The 20,864-nt window shown below is 38.1% G+C and overlaps 1 protein-coding gene across 1 annotated transcript in view; it reads left to right on the forward strand.

Moving 5' to 3' along the window:
• Positions 1 to 8,508: 8,508 nt before the first annotated feature.
• LOC306670170 (netrin receptor UNC5C-like) overlaps positions 8,509 to 20,864 on the forward strand; it is a 356,297-nt gene continuing 343,941 nt past the window's right edge. Inside the window, 1 exon segment of the mRNA XM_079154743.1 lies at positions 8,509 to 12,262. Within this exon segment, the coding sequence (XP_079010869.1) occupies positions 12,139 to 12,262 (124 nt within the window). The 5' untranslated portion in view covers positions 8,509 to 12,138.

Raw genomic sequence — 20,864 nt, forward strand, 5'->3', positions numbered from 1 at the left:
CCAGTGGTATGGAAGTTACTGTGATGTCCAAATCAGTGCTACCCCTTGCTCTTTTTGCATTAACCACATTGTGTGTATCTCTCTGATGCAAAGTTTCCATCAAAGATTCAGAATGCTGAATAGCCCCTCTTTCTAATTTTTTTTTTTCCTATGGAGGTCCATCATCATGTAATCTTGCTATCTCCTCTTCTTAACCTATAAAATTTCCCTTAACTTGGCTGGAAGTTTTCATACTCTTCTCTCACTTAAGTGCACTACAAACTGCTTGTTCACTCTTGCTTTCTTAAGTGCTTTTCAACCCACTAGCTGGAGTCAGAGTGAGATTTGGATATAGAGGGTTTTCACTTTTCCATATTACATTCTTTAAATCAGCAAGTTTAATGGCCTGAGTCTTAAATGTAAGAAGCATCTTCTCTATACTCTGGAAACTAATATGTAAACCCATTGTTAGAGTGCATAAAAATTCTATCCTGGAATTCAGAAAGTAAACGTGAAGTATTTCCATTATACATTTCTCTTCTAATCAAAGATATGCCCCATTTCCTGGGCCTTTCCCTCTTCCCCAGGCAGATGAATGGGAGGACTGATCTGTTCAGGCAAAGGCAAAAGAACTTATTAGCACATTTTTATCCATTTACTATGTGTAGATACATGTGTTAGTTATTGTTGAAGAAAGAGTCCAAGGTATCTGAGACCCAGACTCAAATCATACATGCCATATAAAGGAACAGAAGGAAATTATTGAATTTGAAGAGATATAAATAGAAGGTGCTATAAAAGCATGAGAACCTCAAAGGAGACCAGAGCACCAGAAGCTGGGGGACTCAAGGAAATCTTATACATGGACTAGCATTGGAAACTGGATTTTGAAGAATGGCTGGACTACTTATGAGAAAAGAAATTTCTGGTAAAGTAGGAATCAAGAGCAGAGGCAAAGATACTTGAAGTTTTCAATGTCCCAAGCAACCAACTAAAATTTGAGTCCTAGGAGAATGAAAGTTAGTTGGCTATGATGAGAACCTGAAGGCAGAGGTCAGTTCAATGTGTCTCCGTACTCCTAAAATAACTCATTTTATTTATTCTTGGGAAGATTTAGCTTCCTCAGTTATTCGAACAGGTTTTCTTCACATCATTTGACCTTGACTCCTATAATCATAAATGCACTCAACAGATCTCCTCTAATCTATAACCAGAGTAACCTATAGATTGAATGAACAGTCAGCTAGGTGAAGGGTAAACTGCTACCTTAAATGGTCCCCTTGGACTTTTCAAAGTGGCACATCAGCAAAGAAAAGTAATAAATGTTGAAGTTCTCTGACCTCACCAGTAATAGAAGAGCAAGGCAAAATTTACCTCTGAGAATAATAATGATCAAAAGGTTTTCCTGGTCCTAACAAATAAAATTGCAAAGAACAATAAAAAGTAGCATTGATTAAATTAAAATGCACATAATTTGATTATAAAATTTACTCATTTATTTATTATGCAACCACTCTTAGGATTTTCTGTTAGTCACTGGTGTAGACAATGATGATGAGTCAAATTTAGTGAGTGTAGCAAAATTCTCTGAGCAACCAAATAACGGTTTGGTTTGACTTCACCGTTAAAATGGATATTTGTAAGATTCTCACTGATGTTTGGTTGCACACTGAATCGTGCTCACCAGGCTGTTCTTGGCCAGTGGGGCCATCTGGTGGACAAGGTGGGTGGTTATCTGGACAACAGTTTCCTCAATATTTAACTTCATCTCTTTCTTTTTGTCTGTTGTGTCACATGATTCAGTTTAAAACAGCTTTAGAAAGTTTTCACTTGAATTGCTTTATTTTTTCTTTCTTTCCTTATATTTTCATTTGTTCAATCTTACAAGAAAATTTTATTTCCTTTTTTTTTAACTTTCTTCTTTCCTCTTGATGCAATTTTTTTACCTCCTACAAACAAAAACACAACTAAGATCAACATAAGGCTACTTAGCACTAGTACTGTACTTATGTTACAGATAATAAAATCTATTTCCAGTTGAGATTGGATTAAAAAATCAAAGAATTGTTTCATTGTTGAGAGCTGTTGGAAATATCATAAAGTGAACTTGAAAATCTCCATAAAATCTTATATTTTCTTCCTCATTTTTCTTTATTTATACCATAAACACAGGAATCACATGTGCCTTTTATTTCATTTAATTATAAGTTGTGTTTTGATTGGATTATATGCACTGTAATAGCATTGTTTTCCATATAATGACACATGATTAGCAGGATTGTGTGGGATGAATTCCAGACCATAATTTATGGCATGTTTCTGTAAGATAAAACAGAACACATTTCTAACAGTGAACTCATAAATAAACTTAGGGGAAAATTTGAAAGTAAAAGATTTCTAACACATATAGCTGATTTAGCCTATATATTTTAGAAATTTCTCAAAAATTAAATGCTTGTTTATTTTTCAAATATATATTATTTTTCTGTACCAGGCAGTGTTAAGGACTATAAAAACCAAATAGTATAGGTAATATGTGTTGGTGAATCATTACAGCATTGTGTGAATAAACTATTTCAAGTCTCAATGAACACAAGTAGTCTTAAGAAAATGTTGTGTTCCTCTTTACCCTTTGACTCTTATTTTTAATTCTTTAATGCCTTTAATTAAGATGAGGGTACTTTACTGTTGCAAGTAGCTTCTCAGTGTTACCTAGCTTATTTTTAATTATATCATGGATATTTAATAATAAAAAATTTTCATCCTGAGTTCTGTCCATCCCTGTTGGATATCTTGCATATATCCTGTGCTGGGAACTGAACCCAGGCCCTTCAGCATGCTGAGCAAGTGCTCTATCACCCAGCTACACCCCCAGCCTTCCCTTTATTCATTTTCTGCTTACTATTACATATACACCTTCAGATTCTCACTGCTTCTCATTTGGATTATTAGCATATACTTCTAAATGCAAACTATGTGATTTTTCTTCCCACTTTAATCCATCCTTCAATGTGCTACAACATGGTTATGCACCACTTCCTCTTCCATATATCTTTGGTGACTTTCCAATGTATGCATCATGCAAGACCAACTGCAGAGCAAGCCTGGAAGCATCACGAAATGTCTCATTGTACATGCTTACATCCAGGTGCATTCAAGTTCAGATCCCAATCCAATACTAACTTAATGTAGGCAATTTACTTAACTCCTCTCTGCCTCAATTTCCTCATGCTTAAAATGAGGATGATAATGAATCCACCTCTTATGTAGTATTATTGTGTGTATTAAATGAACATGTATATACATAGAGAAAGAATATACACATACATTTAACAGGTGTTTGAATGTTCAAAAATCTTAACTCTTAACAATTCTTAAAATTATAATATTAAAATATTAAGATTAATATTAATGTTCTTATAGTATTAAGTGTAATGCTTTCTGGGTTCCAAATGCAGTCAGTAATTTCCATGCATGTCTTCCTTTTCTTTCCCACCTTCTCTGCCATTGTTTCTTCAGGCTGGAATACTTTCTTCTCCAACTCAGCAGATACAAGTTCTATTTGTTCTTCAAGGCCCAGACACAACGTGCTCTCATTTAAAACTCTATTGATCCTTAATTTGAAGCATGTGCACTTTCCTCTCACCTTCCTGAATGTGTATCCATCCCTCTCTCACTGGGCTTCTCAGAGTCAGGCTAGTTAGTTCTGTAGTCTTATTTTCTACTAGCTTATTAGCATTGCCAGAAAGATTATTATCTGATTTTCCTTGAACTTAATCTGAGGACATGGTTTCTCACACTAAACATATTAGAAACTTGCTATAACAATGCTGCTTAAAAAATCACCTCAGAATTCAGTAGCTGAACATGAGAATTTGTTTTTCTGTTGTTTGTGTGTCATTGGGTCTGAGGCAATTGGATTAAGCTGGCCCAGTCTCAGGCTCTGGGCTCCAGATAACAGGTACCAGGTTCCAGGTCTCATGTCTTTTCATGTGACTCTTGAATTGGTGGCTACCCAAAGTAAATGTTAAAGTCTCACAACTAATGGCAGGAGCATGTGAAAATCAGCAGAGGTTTTCAATGGGAGCAACTTGACAGAAAGCATGTCTTCTGGCTAAGGCACCGTACATGAAGCAGGGAAGTTCATCCCCCCTAGAGTGCAGTGGAAGAGATTGCAGAAGCAAAAGGTAAAGGGTGTGGCTGGGTAATTCTATTAATAAGGAAGGAGTAAAGAAGCAGAAATGGTGCTATTTGCCACATTAGTTCACGTTAGACCCCTTTTGTAAGGATAGGACGTCCCTGTAATGAACTTTGAGAAAAAAGGTCTGTAACAATGAGGAATCAGTGAATAGGATTTGAGGACTGTAAAATGACACATTTTGTATTTCAGAAGATCATTCTGGAAATTGTGTATAGATGAATTAAAACATGAAGGCAGACCAGGTACTGAGGAAGCAATGACAAGACCACAGGAACATGCAAATACATTGTGGCTGTGGGACTGGAGATGATGAGAGAGGCTCTACAGCCCTTGCTAAGTAATAAAATTGGATGGATTCAGTAATCAATCAAGCGATACAAAGTAGAGAGAGAGCTACCGAGAATAGTTCCAAAGTTTACACTAGTGTGGTCTCGTTCACGTATAAAAATTCAAGTCAATAATACTGTTCTTCAGATAATTATGTAAATTAAATACAGTAGGCAACATAGAACATCCTACAATAATTTCTTAAGTATGGACACATCACAAAGCACTTTCACACACATTTCACCTTCATAGCAATTTTATATTTCATACTGTTACTGTTTCTTATAATAAAGATATTAAAGTGCAAAGAAGTTAGAGGAATTTCTGAGCAAATAAGTTAGATAAATGGAAACCTATATCCTATATCCATGTTTCCTGATCCAGGGTCTTCCCACCATTCCATTAAGTATCTTATTTCTTCAATCGATAAAACAAGAAAAGCAACCATGGTCCAATTTGCCAGATAAATTTAAAGTAAAAGAAGCATTTGAAAAACTGTAGTAGGCAATGATCTATCCCCAGAAATTTTCTGATAAACTATGTTCTATGGTTCTTTTTATTTTTGTTGAGATTTTTACTGTTTTATCCTTCTTATACCAATTAAAGAATGTTACACAAATGCAGAAAATCACGCTGGCTTTTACTTATCTCTTCATTTATTTTTATTCATTCTTTCTTTTTCCTTTCCCCCTTTTTTTCCTTTTTTTTCTTTTCTTTTCTTTTTTTTTTTTTTTTTTTTTTTTTGATACCAGGGATTGAACCCAGGGTTGCTTATCCTCTGAGCCCATATCCAGTCCTTTTAATATTTTATTTTGAGAAAAGGTCTCACTAAGTTACTTGGGGCCTCACTAAGTTGCTGAGGCTATCTTTGAACTTGCAATCCTCCTGCCTTAGCCTCTCAAGCAGCTGGGACTATAAGCATGAGCCACCATACCTGGCTTTATTCTTTCTTCTTTTCCTTTTGTCTTCCTTCCTTATTTGTATCCTTACTTCTTCTCTCTTTCTTTCCTTTCTCCCTCCCCATGCTTGCCTGTCATCTTTCCTATTTTTTTCCCTTGTGTCTTTCATATAAATATTATCTCTATGATGCAATTCTAAACTCCCTGAAGCCCTACCTCAATGCTATACACTTCCCCAAAGTTCAAATAACTACATTCTAGTGGACATAATAATGGCATCCTTTCCATCTTTTTATTTCTAGATTCCATATGAAAACACACCCATCCTTTTTGCTCAACCAATTATAGAATGATTTCCCATCTAAATACACAATAATGACTTTGATATCTCTCTGCGCCTTCCCTTTGTTCCTCCTTTCCACTGCAGTTGTGTCCAACATAGATTATCCAGCCAGCATTCACAGTATTCTTCATTATTTACCACTTGTGACTGGTCAGAGGTGGTGCTTTGAAAGAGCATCAGGAAAATGGGAACCGCTTTAGCTGCATGCTTCCAGAAAAGCAGTTTGGAAGGTGCCTAAGCTGGCTGCATCCCCATAGACCTGCTCCTTCTTCCTGCACAGAAAGTAGACTTTTTGCCTAGAGGTGGAAAAGCCATTAACAACTGCAAGAACAAAAGTCACACATTGTGGATGGAACACTGAGCCAAGCCATTAAAAAAGCACAACTGAATTCTCACAGTGGCCTTGGACTGCCTACTCTCAGATTTCTTACTGTTAGAGATAAATGCTCTCATTGTCAGAGCATAGCATTACCAATATATTTGTTTAAGTCTTACGTTTAGATATTTTTCTTCCCATACTTCTTTAGTGGAAATTTTCTCATATTCTTATATTTTCACAGCATTTTTGTCTTTATTTAGAATCCTTTTGTTTATTCTGCTATATTACCTGTTAGATTTTAATCCCTTGGTACACAAGGACCATTACTCATGAGTATTCTTTTTCAGGCATCTTAGAACCAAGCCTCACTGTAGTAAGGAGAAAGTGAAAGTTCTAAATTGAATTGAATTGGACTCTATTCTGCCAGTCAATTAATGGAAAATGCAATATATAAGGGGCTGGCTGTTCATCAACCCTTTTTAAGTAGTACTCTTGATTTGCTACAGTGATATGCTATGTACAGTGCTAAACCTTAGAGAACTTTGCCCCACACATCACAGAATAGGGATCTGTTGTTTTGTTGGCCTTATCTCCATTCTCTTGGCAGTTATTCTTCCTTCTCGGTATGCTGATTTTCTTTGGAGGGAACCCCTTCTCCCCACTCTCAATCCAAGTTTTCAGTTGCCAAAATTAGCACATGCCATTCAGTATATTCCAACCATCTGGTGATGGCCTCAGTTGTGGGTATGTGACCCATGATGTGCCAGGAATGAACTTCTGGGATTTCATTGACCATTTGAGAACAGAAGTGCTATTTGTGCTGACAGCCTTAATGGTAAAGACAATGTAAACCCAAAGCCTCTAGAAATTCCAGCATTGAGATCACTAGTCTGTGGATGAAGTCCCAACAGAAGAAAGCATAATCAGGATGGGGGTGACAGGGACCAAGTCCTGTAAGTTGCATTTAAGTTCCTGGGTCTAGAACATGATACCTGAAATTAGACTGGCACTAATAAATGCTGGGTGTGAACTTTGGCAAAGTTACTTAACTACTTGGCTGCCTCATGTAGAGAGGGGATAATAATCATTGGGTTTGAATGTGTCCACCAAAGTTCATGGTTTGGAAATTTGGTTTCTAATGCTGTAGTATCGGGGAATGGGAGCCCAATGGGAGGTGTGTAGGTCCTTGGGGCACTGCTCTTGTAAGTGGATTAATACCATTATCATAGGAGTGGATTCATTATTGCAGAAGTGGGTTCTTATTAAAGGGTCAAGAGGTCAGTGTCTCTTGCTTTCTCTCACCTTCTCTTTCACCAATGGAAGACAAAGTAAGAAGGTATTCACAAGTTGCCAGCCCCTCAATCTTAAACTTTCTAGTCTCTTGAACTGTGAGAAAATAATTTCTTCTTTTCATAAATTACTCATTCTCTGGTATTCTAGTATAACAGTATGAATGGACTAAGGCAATAATGGTACTTTAATTTGATCCTTAATGTGAAGACCAAATGAGACAGCCATATAAAAGAGCTTAGAACAGTACCTTTCACATAGTGACTGATCAATAAATGCTAGTCATAATTAATGCAGACAATGTTTATCCATGCCTTTTGACTTTTTATACAGTACTAAAGTCTCTTTTTGCTCAAATTCATTTGAGTTGTGTTTCTTTCACTTTCAACCAAATGAGTCTTGTTTAATACAATTAATAGAAAACATAATGCTCCAGTGTATATAGGTTTATGACAGATCAAGTCTCTCTCTGGGCTGAGGCAGAGAAGAAGGATTGAATCAGTTGAATCTGGACCATCTGGCTCTCCTTAGTTGATGTCTATCAGCAATGTTATTTGAGGTCTCTGGCCCCCCAATTCCTAGTTAGGAAAAGAGTTTCCCTCACTACCATGCCTATTTATTTACTAAAATCCTCCTTATTCTATGGTGCCTGTTAATAATATCACTGCTATAAATAATTATTTTTTAAAAATATAAAATGTAAGGAAGGAGTCAAACATAAGGACAGAGATAAAAACGAAGGAAAATATTTCTGTAATTAAAATAAACGTTCAGTTCCTTTTTATTTAAGCCTTAAACTGGAAACTTTTTCCATACCAGTTTAGAGTAAATACTATTATTACTAAGTAGCCCACATGCTAAATAGCATACTTTTCTTGGTGTAGATTTCTGGAGGGATATGCAGGGGATTTGCATGCTTAATTCCCATTAGCACCTGTCACTGGGATTTATTATCCCAGAGTTAATTCTCCACTCACTGCAGCCAAGAAAAAGGAAGCCCTTGTATGGATTTAAATAAAGCTTTTTAGTTTTCAAAATGAGATGAATTTCATGTCAGTTCCTTAAACATCTGCAGTATCCCAACCCTAAAAATTCATATTCAGATAAAATTTTAGTGGAAATTTATCCAAACTTTATTTTATTCAACAGTCAAAAAAAAAAAAAAAACAGAGTCTACTCATAATTTGAAAACATATTGGAGGTTGGTAGTAGTCAAGGACTTAGCTCAATTTTAAAATCCACTGACTCTTACTCATGTATTCAATATTCAATAAATGTTTATTGACCATCTATTATGTGCTAGGCTATGTTCTAGATTTCTGGGTACAGAGTGCTGAACATACTAGAAAAAAAATCCCTACCCTTAAGAAGCATGTAGTCTACTGGAGAATATTCATACATATACCTGTAAGTTCACATGCATGTATAAAGGCACATACATATGTAGAGATAAAAATGCTATATGGAAAATCAAAGCAGGTGAATGCAATTGAGAAGATGTGTTGTTTCTATTTTAGGTAAATGGGTCAGAGAAGGCCTCCCTAGGCAGTGATATCTGACTCTAGATCTGAGTGATTTTAACAAGTCTATGCTCAGGAACCTATAAAATAGTATTTTATCTCTTTCATGAAAAAAAAAAATGTGACAGACAACAAAAACTAGGCAGATTGTTGATACTCAGACAAGTCCCATCTGTAACCACCAAAAGCAGGAAACTTGCCTGCTTGTGAATTTGCTCTGTTGCCTGGTGACTCCCCTCTCCTTATTCTTGTGCTTCCGTCTGCCCTGGCTTTTCTACCTCTTCTCAACATATCATCTCTCAAGCCATTCTCCTGCCCTCTTTAGGCTGAATTTCAGAACTGTTTTCCTTTCTTTTCTCTTACTCATTCTTTCAAGGAATTAACTTCATGCAGCATTTGCCATTGATCCCTGTAATATCCCAAACCAGAGTATGTGATAATTCAACCTTTTTAAACTAGACTTTGAGGATTCTTTCCCATTGAGTCTTTTTGACAACCAATTAACAACTATCCACTGAATAACAATTATACATCAGATTCTGCATTAGGAGCTGGAGATAAAATTATGAACAAGATGAAGTGCCTGCTTTAAAAGGGTTAACTCTTTTACATGAAAGTTGTAAATAAAAATGAATAATTTAAAATCTTTTGGATGTTGTTAATATGGTAGTAAGTATGCATAAGAATTTATTCCATACTATTTAAAATATTAACCTTCTTGGAAAAAAATTGGTAAAGGAATAAAGGAAATATAATTGTACTACATTTTCTTAATGTAATTTTCAAAACAATTGACAGGTTATTAATGGCCTAGCTGTGCCATCCAACATGGTAGGCACAGTCTACATGTGGCTATTTATTTTTTATGTGGCGCTGAGGATAGAATCCATTTGCCAGAGCTAGGCAAATGCTCTACCACTAGCTACAACTCCAGCTACATGTGGCTGTTTAAATTTAAATGAATTAATTGGATAAAAGTTAAAATTCCCATCCACACTAGTCACATTATAAGGGCTCAATAACCATATATGTTTCATGGCTATTACTTTGAGAACATAGATATGCACATGATCCTTCTTCCAGAAAGTTCTCTTGAACAGTATTGGTCTAGGTAGCATGCGGTTGATGGGATTCTTCCATCCATGAAATAGTAGTTAAAAATAATTTTATGTGTGAGACATTTTACATATGTTTGACTCATTAAATCCCCACAAAACTCTACAAATACTGCTATCAGACCCATTTTACAGATTAGGAAAAAGAGACACCTTATCTTATCGCCCAATATCATTCAGGCAGCAAAACACTAAGAATCCAACACACAGTCTGGCAGCAGAGCCTACCCTCCTAGCAGTCTTGGTGTGGGACACTACAGAGAATGAAGAAGAGATTTTACTGTGACAGGCAGAACCTCTATAGAAATACGAAGTGGATATTTTTGTCAACGGCTTTGGCAAGTATGAGCTTTTCATGTCTATCAGATTTATCCAAAATAGGTCTTAGGGACTAGAGATTTAGATGGAGTTGGGCATGCAGAATCACAGAGCGTTAGAACTGAAAAGAGCTGACATATTACAGGGGTGAAGAAACCAAGGCATGCAAAGATTACCTGACCTGCCCAGGATAACAGTTAGGACCACAGTGAAAATTAGAACTCAAGTTTCCTGTGTGTGCATGTGTAAACACATGGTCCCTATTGGCATCCAGAACTTAACATTTCCTTGTATAGTATTTATTAACTTAAAAATGAACTAATTTTGGGAAGACATTTTCTTCTTCCCAGAATATTGCCTACACCAATGTAATGGATTTTTTAAACCATTCACTTTGCTTTTGTCCAACCTTTCCTTATTTTACCCACTTATTCTTTCATTCCTCCTTCACCCTTAAAACAGGAATTCACAACCTAACTACTCAATTCTTTCTGAATCATAGCAGTTTTAGTCCTTACACATGCTGTTAGGAATTTGGAAAATATGTCATAGGTTCCAACATCGCTTTAAGTGAGTATCCACAAATTTGGTACTGCATTTTTTTTTTCTGGAAGAGTTCCTCCCGACGTTGCTTCACCACCTTTTACAAACTCCACCTTGCCAGCCACCAAGATGCACGTAAAGAAAGCATTATTGAAGGAGTTTTTGTTGCGCTTTTAGTTTCTGTTCCACTGTAAAAAGGTCGTAAGCTTTCAGAGCATAAAACAGTCTGAGTGGCGCTGACAACCCAAAAGGTGGGCTAGGACACTGCAAAAGCTTCTTGCCTTCTTCCCCATCGCGAAGGACAAGTTCGAGCCGGCAGCTGGCCTAATCAACCGTAAGACCCGAAGTGCTAGGGCGAGTCCAGTCCCGGGAAGTCTGGCTCAGGCTTTACCGGCCTGGCGGAGAAGCTGGCAGGCGGCAGACTGAGCTCCACTGGACACAGCCAAGTGACCCGAGGCGCGCTGCTGCGCTCTGAGTCTAGTCTGGCGCACCGCGGGAGGCAGGCGCGCTCCCTCTAGCCGCGGCCGCTTCTGCCCCCAGGTGTCTCTTGCCCCGGCTCCACCGAGTAAACCAACAGCGGTCTCCGCCTTTCCAACTAAGCGTGCATCTCTCCTTCCATCCTTGCTTACATAAGGCGGGCGGGCGCGCTCCCGCCGCCGCTCACCCCCAGCAGAGTTGGGCTGTGCCCTCCACGCCTCCTCGGCTCGGCAAGCGCCTCCGAGTACCCGTGCGCCCCAATCTAGGAGGTGACTCCTTGGCCACCCATCACCGACAATCGGGTCGTCTCGTCTCCTGCAGGAGACCACTGAGATTGGAGACGGGAGCGCCTCACCGTGCCCAAGCTTCTTCCGTCCGCTCCCTTCTCCTCCCACTTTCCCCACCTCCCCCCACCCTCTGGTGCCTGTGTGTGTTCCTCACAGGCTAGGGGACTGGGAGAGCAGTCCACACTCGGCGCACGGCGGAGCTGCGGCTGCTTCTGCTGCCGAGGGGAGCCGCGAAGGTGGCGGTCTTGCGCCTCCCTGGACTTCCCAAGTGGGGGCAGAGCTGTCGCTCGCGGGAGACGTCAGTTGGAAAGGCACAGGGAAGAGAAACCTTCAAACTCCTCCTCGGCGTCTCCTCTCCACCCCCTTTTGGCCCCTGCCCTTGGAGAAAGTGGAGTGTGGCGTTTGGTTGTCGTTATTTCTTTGGACTGCTTCGCGGTGCACGGATTCAGCGGCTGCCCAGTGGGGCTCTCTGCTGTTTGCGCGTCTCGGTGTTGTTCCCTCCGGCACACCTCTATCGACGATGAGGAAAGGTCTGCGGGCGACAGCGGCCCGCTGCGGACTGGGACTAGGATACGTGCTGCAAATGCTGGTGCTACCTGCCCTGGCCCTGCTCAGCGCCAGCGGCACCGGCTCCGCCGCTCAAGGTAAGGGGGTCCGCCAGGCTACGCAGCCACCTCCCTTCGCTTCTTCCTTCCCTCCTTCTTCCACTCCTCCTCCCTAGTTCTGGCTTCCTCAGTCTACCTCGTTAAGAGGAGACCACGTTAAATTCCACTTTCCCAACTAGTCAAGAAGCTTTGATTATTACGATTTTTAATCTGTCTTCCGAAACGGGCAAGGATGGACCAGGGACGCACGGGGTGTGGACAACGCATCCGTCTCTGTGCATGTGAGAGCCAAGGGTGTCTTGCACTTTAAGCTCCGCACGCGCACGTTGTTGCATAGTGTACACACAGAGGTTTGAAGAGACTCTCGGTGCAGGTGGCCGTGTGGTATACCACAGATGCACCCCGATGCGAATGGTGGGCAGAAGCTCCCCGCGCTGTGCGGTGACTGGGGTTGCACAGTCTTCACTGCTTCTCAGTTAAGGAAATGTGTCCACTACCGCTGAGGACCCAAAAGCGCTGGTGCCCCTCGGCTGCTGCTTGGGGCGCTGTGGAGAAACACAGCCCCACCGGACTTGGTGCTCCCAGTCGGAGGCAGGCCACTAGTGTGCATGCCTCTGCACTCTTAGCCTTTCGTATCTCCTTCCCACCAAGCGGCGGAGAAACTTAAAACCCCTGAGCTCTGGGGGAATAGGTTGGTTGTTCAATCCAAATCTGCAACTCCTCGGGGTAGCCACCCAGATCATAACTCTGACATTTTAATTTAACGCGTGTGAGATTTAAAATAAGTGTCCGGAGCCTTGGGTAAAGCCAGGCTGGAAGGACAGCGTTTGGGAGTTGGCGGTGGATAAGGGTGGAGTGGAGACCCCGGGGACCTGCTCCCTTCTTGTTCCTGGAGTTTGGAGTGGTGCCCTCTGGGCCCAAGGAAGATGACTAGAAGAGGAGGGAAAGAAAGAGCCCAAGTTGCCTTCTCCAAAGTCTCTCAGGTCATCTGGACCCCTAACCTTCTCTCCAACCTAGTCCACCTAGATCTTTTCGACCGGTTGGGTGGTGATAATTGGCTTTGGAGAAGCAGAGCAGCGTTTTCTGAAAGCGGGTGTTGGTGGTGTGGAAGGAAGCCTATGCAGCATTCAGAGGCAATTCAGGGATCTCCCCTACACACACACACACACACACACACACACACACACACAAAATCTTGGTTACACTTCTTTCCAAATTTGGAGCGCTGGGGAGGCAAGGAAGTAGCCCCAACTCCCCGAGTGATGCTCAGACACTGGCTTTCCCCGACTGCATTCCCTCTGATCTGCGAGAAGCAAGAGACTCTGGGAGCAAGGGAGGGGGAAGGCAGTGGGGGAGCGGAGTGCAGAGGCAAGGCGAGTGTGGTCCGGGTGGGGAGGTAAGTGATTAGCAAGGCTTTGTGAATTAGCGATAGCTACTTCGGGTGTAAATTTTCCTTCTGCCCTGCTAAGTGGCCACGCTCATAAATCCTTCCTTCCTTTTCTCGCCAGATGCCTCCCATCCCCGAGGTTCTGCTCTGGTTTTCTTATGCATACCTCCAGAGCTCATCTATCTATTTTACAAAGGAATCTCCATTGGGACTCATATGATTCTTGTTATAGATTTCTTGAAATTGGTAAGAAGTTCGCAGGGCGGTAGCCCAGGATACTTAGAGGAAGGTATTTGAAAGCTTAAGTGAGCAACCTGATGAATAGACGTGGAATCAACCGCGTGACTCCCTGTGGAATTCGCCTGCTGTTATTGGGCATACAAAAGACTGAGCCATGGGGGTGGCCGGGAACTGGACATGGTGAGAGAACTCTTTGGGAAAAGGACAAGTTAAAGTCTCCAAAGATGCCAAAAGGAGATAGGATGCCTGCTGAGAGCTTACAACAGTCCAATTAAAAAGACTGGGAAGAAAAGGGATCAATAAACATAATGAAACAGGACATAGTAAATGGATTGATATTAAAAGAAGAAGGGAGAAGAGATTAAAACACAGTCAAGATAGACTTGAGTGTTTTCCTCTTGCACTTTTCTTCTTATAGACCAGGCAATTCAGGAGTGATTCTGATCTTAACTGGAAAAAAAGTGTATTCTGTTGGGTGTATCTATTTCGGTGCACAGTTCTTCTCCATGTACTCCACTTAGTTCTTTCAGTTTCTGGTGATGTTTTTTTCCTTAAATCATGTGGTCTGCAAAATGCTTCCACCACCACTTTTATGATTGTTATTCTCCATGTTCCAGGACACCAGCTCTGCCTGTGCTCTGTTAGGTATCAAAGGAAGTAGAAAGCACCAAACTCTACCATCAGCTACTGTCACCATCACTGCTATCTGTTACCCCCTAACCAATTTACTGTTGAACCACTATTAACACTTTCATCTCAGAATCACATATTTTACAATGGGCTAGCGGTCAGACATCCATTTCCTTCAATATTTCTCCGGTCTACTCATTTTGCACTAGAACACTAACCCATACTCTCAAGGTGATTTCCTTGTTCTTATGAGTTAAAGACCAGAGTGGACTATTTTCACAAACGTACAGTTAAAATAGAAAAGTTCATTTAAGCACTTTACAATATGAAATTTTCGGTCTATTATTGGAAAAGTGCCAGAGAAATTAGAAGCTTTTGGAAAACATATCTCTTTGGAGATAGCCAAGTAAAAAACAGATCTATAAGAGCAAACAGAATGGATATTATTTGTGAGTGTACTGAGTTTTGTAACTGTGGTTTATAGACAGACAGCAGTCATTTTAAACAGGTCCTTGGGAAATTCTCTATGCTTTAGGCAACAACTTTCTTCTTTCCTGCTATGCTCTAATTGTTTCATTCAGGATTGCTGGGAACTCCTAGCTCCAGGGAATTTGTGGTGCTTCTGACTTCCAAGAATGAAACATTTTACTAGTAAAGGCAGCCCAGTGAGTGAGAGTATGGGTATGAGTGTGTGTGTGCACGCTTAATCCCTATAATTCTGAATTAGTGCTCTCCTGTTGGATAAATGCATTTTATCTAGACTACACAGTATTGATGTGCTGTTTATCTAGCACCAACTAGTGTTCTGAGTGTTAACATCTCCAAACTGAATTACTAAAGACTCTGACCAAATTGGAATAATTCTCTATTATCTTAAGTTAATTTATGGTGTTTTTAAAAATCCACAAATAACACACTTCTTCCAATGAAAGAGTACTTTCATGTTTTATGCATATTGGTGTGGAACAAATTGACAACTGGTATTGAAAACAACTGAATTTCATTCCAATTCTACCATGTATTTTTCCATTCTAGGGGCAGATTCATGAATTCACTTTGGAAATTTGCAATGAGAGAAATTATATTAGTTTATCTTTGTTTAGAAAAATTAATTTGTGTATTATATCTAGAAAATGCTTACAAAGCTTCAGGGAACACAGTTTTAAAGCATTTGCAATAAATGAGGAATAACTAGATCATAATAGACATTACTGATTTGCAGTTTTCTGGGATATTGAGGGTTCGAGCTAAGCAAGACAGATTCTTTGGTATATCTACCACTGTACTTTGGGAACTGGTTATAATCAGAATTCATACTGATCTATTTTGGCAAACCCTTAATGATAGGGAGAAGGCATCAGCTCTACTAAGCAAACTCTGTTAGCTTATTTAGAATTATTGTTGAGACTTAAATATAACTGTTCTCTAATGTATGCTAGATCTCCAATTAGTGCAAACAGCAAGAGTATGTGTGCTCTATTAGGCCTTAACTGCATTTAGCACTTTTCTGATTCAGGTCATGGCTTTGCTGGAGCAGCAGAGGGAGTCACTCTCAGAAGAAGCATTAACATTACTGCAACCACTTCCGGAGGAGAGTGGAAAGGGTGGGGGTGGAGACTGAGCCAGTGCTCCTCCTGCCTTGCAGTTTGGGCCTACATCTTTTTTTAGTTTGACTTTTGTATATGTAGGAGTTAAAAACAAACCCGTTCACATGTACCCACAAATGAAAACCTTATTAGCTTATTTGACTAGAGTATAATATTGGAGGTACATCTCATAACAAACGGTTTTCTCCCAGTGTGCTATTCCCTAGGGACGTAGAATTGAATGAGACCTCAAGAAGACGGGCTTACAAATATATAGTACAATTCAGTTGCAAGAATAATTCAGTTTCTGAAATATAACAGTGGTCACTGGATTCAGACATCTGAGATAGTAAACATAGGTCAACCAGGATTCTGATTTGAGTAGTGGTAGAGATTCCAAAGTTTCTACTCCGAGAAACTTAAGGAGGGTGATTTAGTTGGAAGTAGAATTTCCTTAAAGTTAAGTTTGAATCTTAGCAGTATGTTGCAGTATATTGTCCTGCTTCAGGGAGGCACAAGCTAAGGTTATATGTAGTATATACTCATTTTATCAGCGCTGTGGTTACCAATGCCTTATAATCCTGCTTCCATCGCTTCCTAGCTGTGTGACTATAGATCAGATATTTAGCTTCTCTGTGCTTCAGTTTCCTTACTTGTAGAATGAGAATGATGTATCCTATAAGTCATACTAGGATTTAATGAATTAATACATATAAAGCAGCTAAAACAGTGTTTAGTACACAGAAAGTAAATGTGATTCATTGGCTTCCAATTCTCTAAAACACCAGCAAAGCCCAATATGTTAAAGGAACTAAGGACCAAAAATTTGAAACTCAGAATGAGAATAGCTGTAGGAGCTGCTTTTCCAAAAGTAAGAAATGGCTGGTTGAGGAGACATGCCAAATAGATCACTGTAGACTCCTGGACAGGATCAAATTCTTTGGACAACCTATGGGAGTCTCACTTCATTTCTTAGATTTTTTTTCTTCCTTTCTGTTGTCTCTGGGAAAATGAATCTACTAGTAGTTCTGAACAAGCACATGTCAAGTCACTGCCAGTTAAGTCCTGGCAACAGCCTCTACCCTTGACTTTATATCTTTACAAGAAATATTTAAGATGAGTCTTCAAAAATCTTTAGAAAGACTGCTACAGAAAACAAAACAAGCAAACAAAAAAAATGTCACAGGCTTTCTGAGAAGGGTTCCTAGAAAATGAGACCTTTAAGCAAATGTCAACAGTTTTTCTTTCAAAGAAAATGGATATAAGTATACAGTCTGAGAACATAGTCAACTACAGGTTGAAATGATACAAATAAACACATGAAAATAGATTGACATGAAAGCAAGGAAAATTCACCTGAACTTTCATTTATTCAAACTCTATTTGCAATAGAAAATTTGGTAGAATTTATGACAGCAGAGATAACATCTAATATATGCAACATATATTTTGGAATTTGCATTTAATTACTCATAATTGTATTAAATATAAATAATGAATAGCCATTGCTATTTCTCTGGCAAATTTTTAAAGTAAAACTAGAGATTTGCACACTTTCAATGTTACTTAGGATTATTAAGGCAGATTTTTCTTATGCAAAATTATCATTCTGCTTTAAATTATTGGTAGGCTGGTTCTGCACTTAGCCCTAAATCTTCTCTCCTCATTTCTCTTCTCTGCTCCACTCTCCTCCCCTTTCTCTTTCTCTCCCTCTTCCTCTTCCTCTCCCTTTCTCTTTCTCGCTCCCTCTTACTTCTTAAATCTATGTATGGACTCTTTGATTTCATTACTTATTTGTATTTGTTATCGCTTATGTATTTGTGTTGGAGGGTTACATGAATCTAAGACTTTGAATATTATTCCAGTATTACTAAATTCAAGAAAATATTCACAGAAACTCAGTGCTATTTTTTTATGGTACTTCTTTGAAGTAGAGTAAATTTGCCTTGAGCAATATCAAAATACTTTTTTCCACTTCTTAAAAAGAAATCCAGTAACTGGGTAATTTATTGTTTTTACTGTTGTAGATATTCACGTCAAAATTTATAGATTTTAATTAATAACATTTTATAGTAATACTTTTATAATAAGTTCAGGAATCATAAACTTTTAAAAAATCTTCTTTACCTTTTTGGAGCTACCAGAATAAGTTTTGCCCTTTCCCAAAAATCTAAAATATATTGTGCTGCAAGTTTTTGGACACTTATAAACAAAATATCACAAAATATTGAGGTACAATTTGAGAATTAAAGAAAAAAGTTTTGGACCAAAGTTGTAATATTGATTCTCATTTTGAACATTGCCATCTCTCATAAACTTTCTCCTTTAGGACTATGTAATGACATTTTCAAATACACAGAAAAATGTAACAGATTTTATAGGTACTTAAAAGACATCTAGCCTTCTGCACAGAGTCCATAGTACTAAAGTTACTGTGACATTACTTAAACTGAAGTCGTAATTTAGAAGGTGAGCTAAAGCTTAAGAAGTGCCAAATATGCAGCTACTTGTGCTTACATCAGTGCGCCTTTTATTAGCAGTGAGCAGTGACTCAAAAGTGCGTTATGTTGCAAAAGTGAAGCATAACATCTGAAATCTCCTATGTGTGGGGAGTGCCCTCTTTAAATTAAATAACCAACTGCATCCCATTACCACCATGGCAGAGAGATGGGAGAGTGAGGAGAACCCAATGAAACTGCATTATATTGACAAGCCTGTTAGAGTTCTCATTTTAAATATCATTGCTCAAAATAATCATGTTAACAGATGATATTGATAAATCAAATTTAACTCCAGAGTTACCAATCCTATTTATTTAAAAACGTTGTGTGGATTAGGAGGATTTACCTTCATTAATCATTTTGTCATGTGAATTCTGTGGCCAGTTTCATTTCTCAGCAATTATGAGAGCTATAAAATGCCTCATGTAAATGAACACATATTATGATCTGTTCTAACTAAGGATGTTAAACAACAGAAGCTCTGCAACAGCTTAACGAGTTTATTGATGAATGCTAACATTGCTCATTTTTAGTCAATATCTTAATTGATTATTTAATTGTGAACTACCTCAACTCAAGTATAATTTATTGTCTTTTTTCACTATTTAGAAGAAAAACCTTATATAGAAACATTCCTTTCCAATAAAAACAGATTAGTGCTTACTTATTAAAATGTATCTGCAGTCCAATTATAAGGTCAAATATGTCCATGAATAAAAATGTAGTTTTCCCCAAAAAAACTCAAGAAAATTAGTATATGTAATATGTAATGACATAAAAGTTCATCATAGAAGTATATCAAACTAACTGCTATACTTCTATAATTGCATAGAAAACTAATTCTTTTAAATTAATTATAATAAACATTCTCTTAGATAAGTTTACTGCACTATAGTAGGGTGTATGGTGTAATAATATCCACTTATAATTATAGCAAAGAAAATTCACATATGGGATTAAATTTAAAGGGAGCAATTTTGGACCATTCTATTCCACATGAATTTTTATTTTTTACTTATATGTAAATTTGATACTTGTATTTAAATTCTTTTTGGAATTTTAAGAGTCTAAAAAGTTCTTTTAAGTACAAGATGAAAAAATACTCCTTAACAGATGGTATTCTCTAATGTTACAGATACTAAAAATGATAGTCAGTGACAACAGCATTGTTGTTTTATTATACATGATTTCCAGAAACCTGTTATCTCTAATTAAAACCAAACAAATAAAAAATTACTACCTCTATCACAACAAAAACTTTATGATTGGAAAGACAAAGTAAATGAAGGCAATTTCACTTTTGTGTAATATATGTTAACATTGAGATTTAGCTTTGGGTAAAATGAAAATGATATATTGTATCTTCATTGAATAAAAAGCTTCCCCAAATATACACATTGTAGCCACCCAGTGGAAGTATTTAAGTTTAGCAAGCAGCAATCTTGAAATCATTCTAAATAAAACAGTAATTATGTTGTCTGTCATTTTCTTTAGCAACTTTCCTTTTTCACTCTGGATCTCCATGAAATGATGAGACTATAATAAACTTAAAAATGTGTTAGGGATCAAATTTAAGAATTGAAGAAAGCTAAGACTTCTCTCCCAGCCTCTCACAGACATCACCCACAGAGCATGCAGAGTGGTGGAAAACAGCTCAGAATGTGAGGAAAAACAGGCATGTTCAAATGATTCATTATTTGTGTTCTCCAGGACAAAGATCTAAGATCAGTTCTTCATCATAATATTATTTGACATGCCCTCTGACTTTTCTAAATAAAGTCTTGATTTGCATTTTTTTCAATTAACATAGCAAAATAACTTGGAAAGCATTTTAAATGGCATCTATGTGTAAAAAGTTATGTTTGGAATCAATTTGACAGGACATACTTGTTTGAAACATCTAGAATGAAATTCATGGTATACTGATATACTTCAGTGGTCTTTATAAAGTGTATTGCTGCTTGCTGAGCTACTCTCAAACATTGTCTTAATAACAATGCTAATGTTATTTCTTAAATCTCACCTGTTCATAAGAAATTAAATAACATTTTCTTAAAATTACATGGAAGTTCTTAGGGGCATTCATCCCCCAAAAAGAATTTGCTTAAGTAGTGTTTATCTTTAATAGAATTACAATACATTTTTTAACGGTATTACTGTCTATCCTTATGTATTAATTAAAATATATATTTAATTATTTTTGCTTATAATTTAACATGCAGATATAGCTACATAGATTTAAAAGGACCACAGTGAAATGTTTTATAGTTTGCTTATATGAAAAAGAGTATAGGGAT

This window comes from Sciurus vulgaris (genome assembly GCF_902686455.1).
Source record: "Sciurus vulgaris genome assembly, chromosome: 9".
NCBI classification, from domain to species: domain Eukaryota; kingdom Metazoa; phylum Chordata; class Mammalia; order Rodentia; family Sciuridae; genus Sciurus; species Sciurus vulgaris.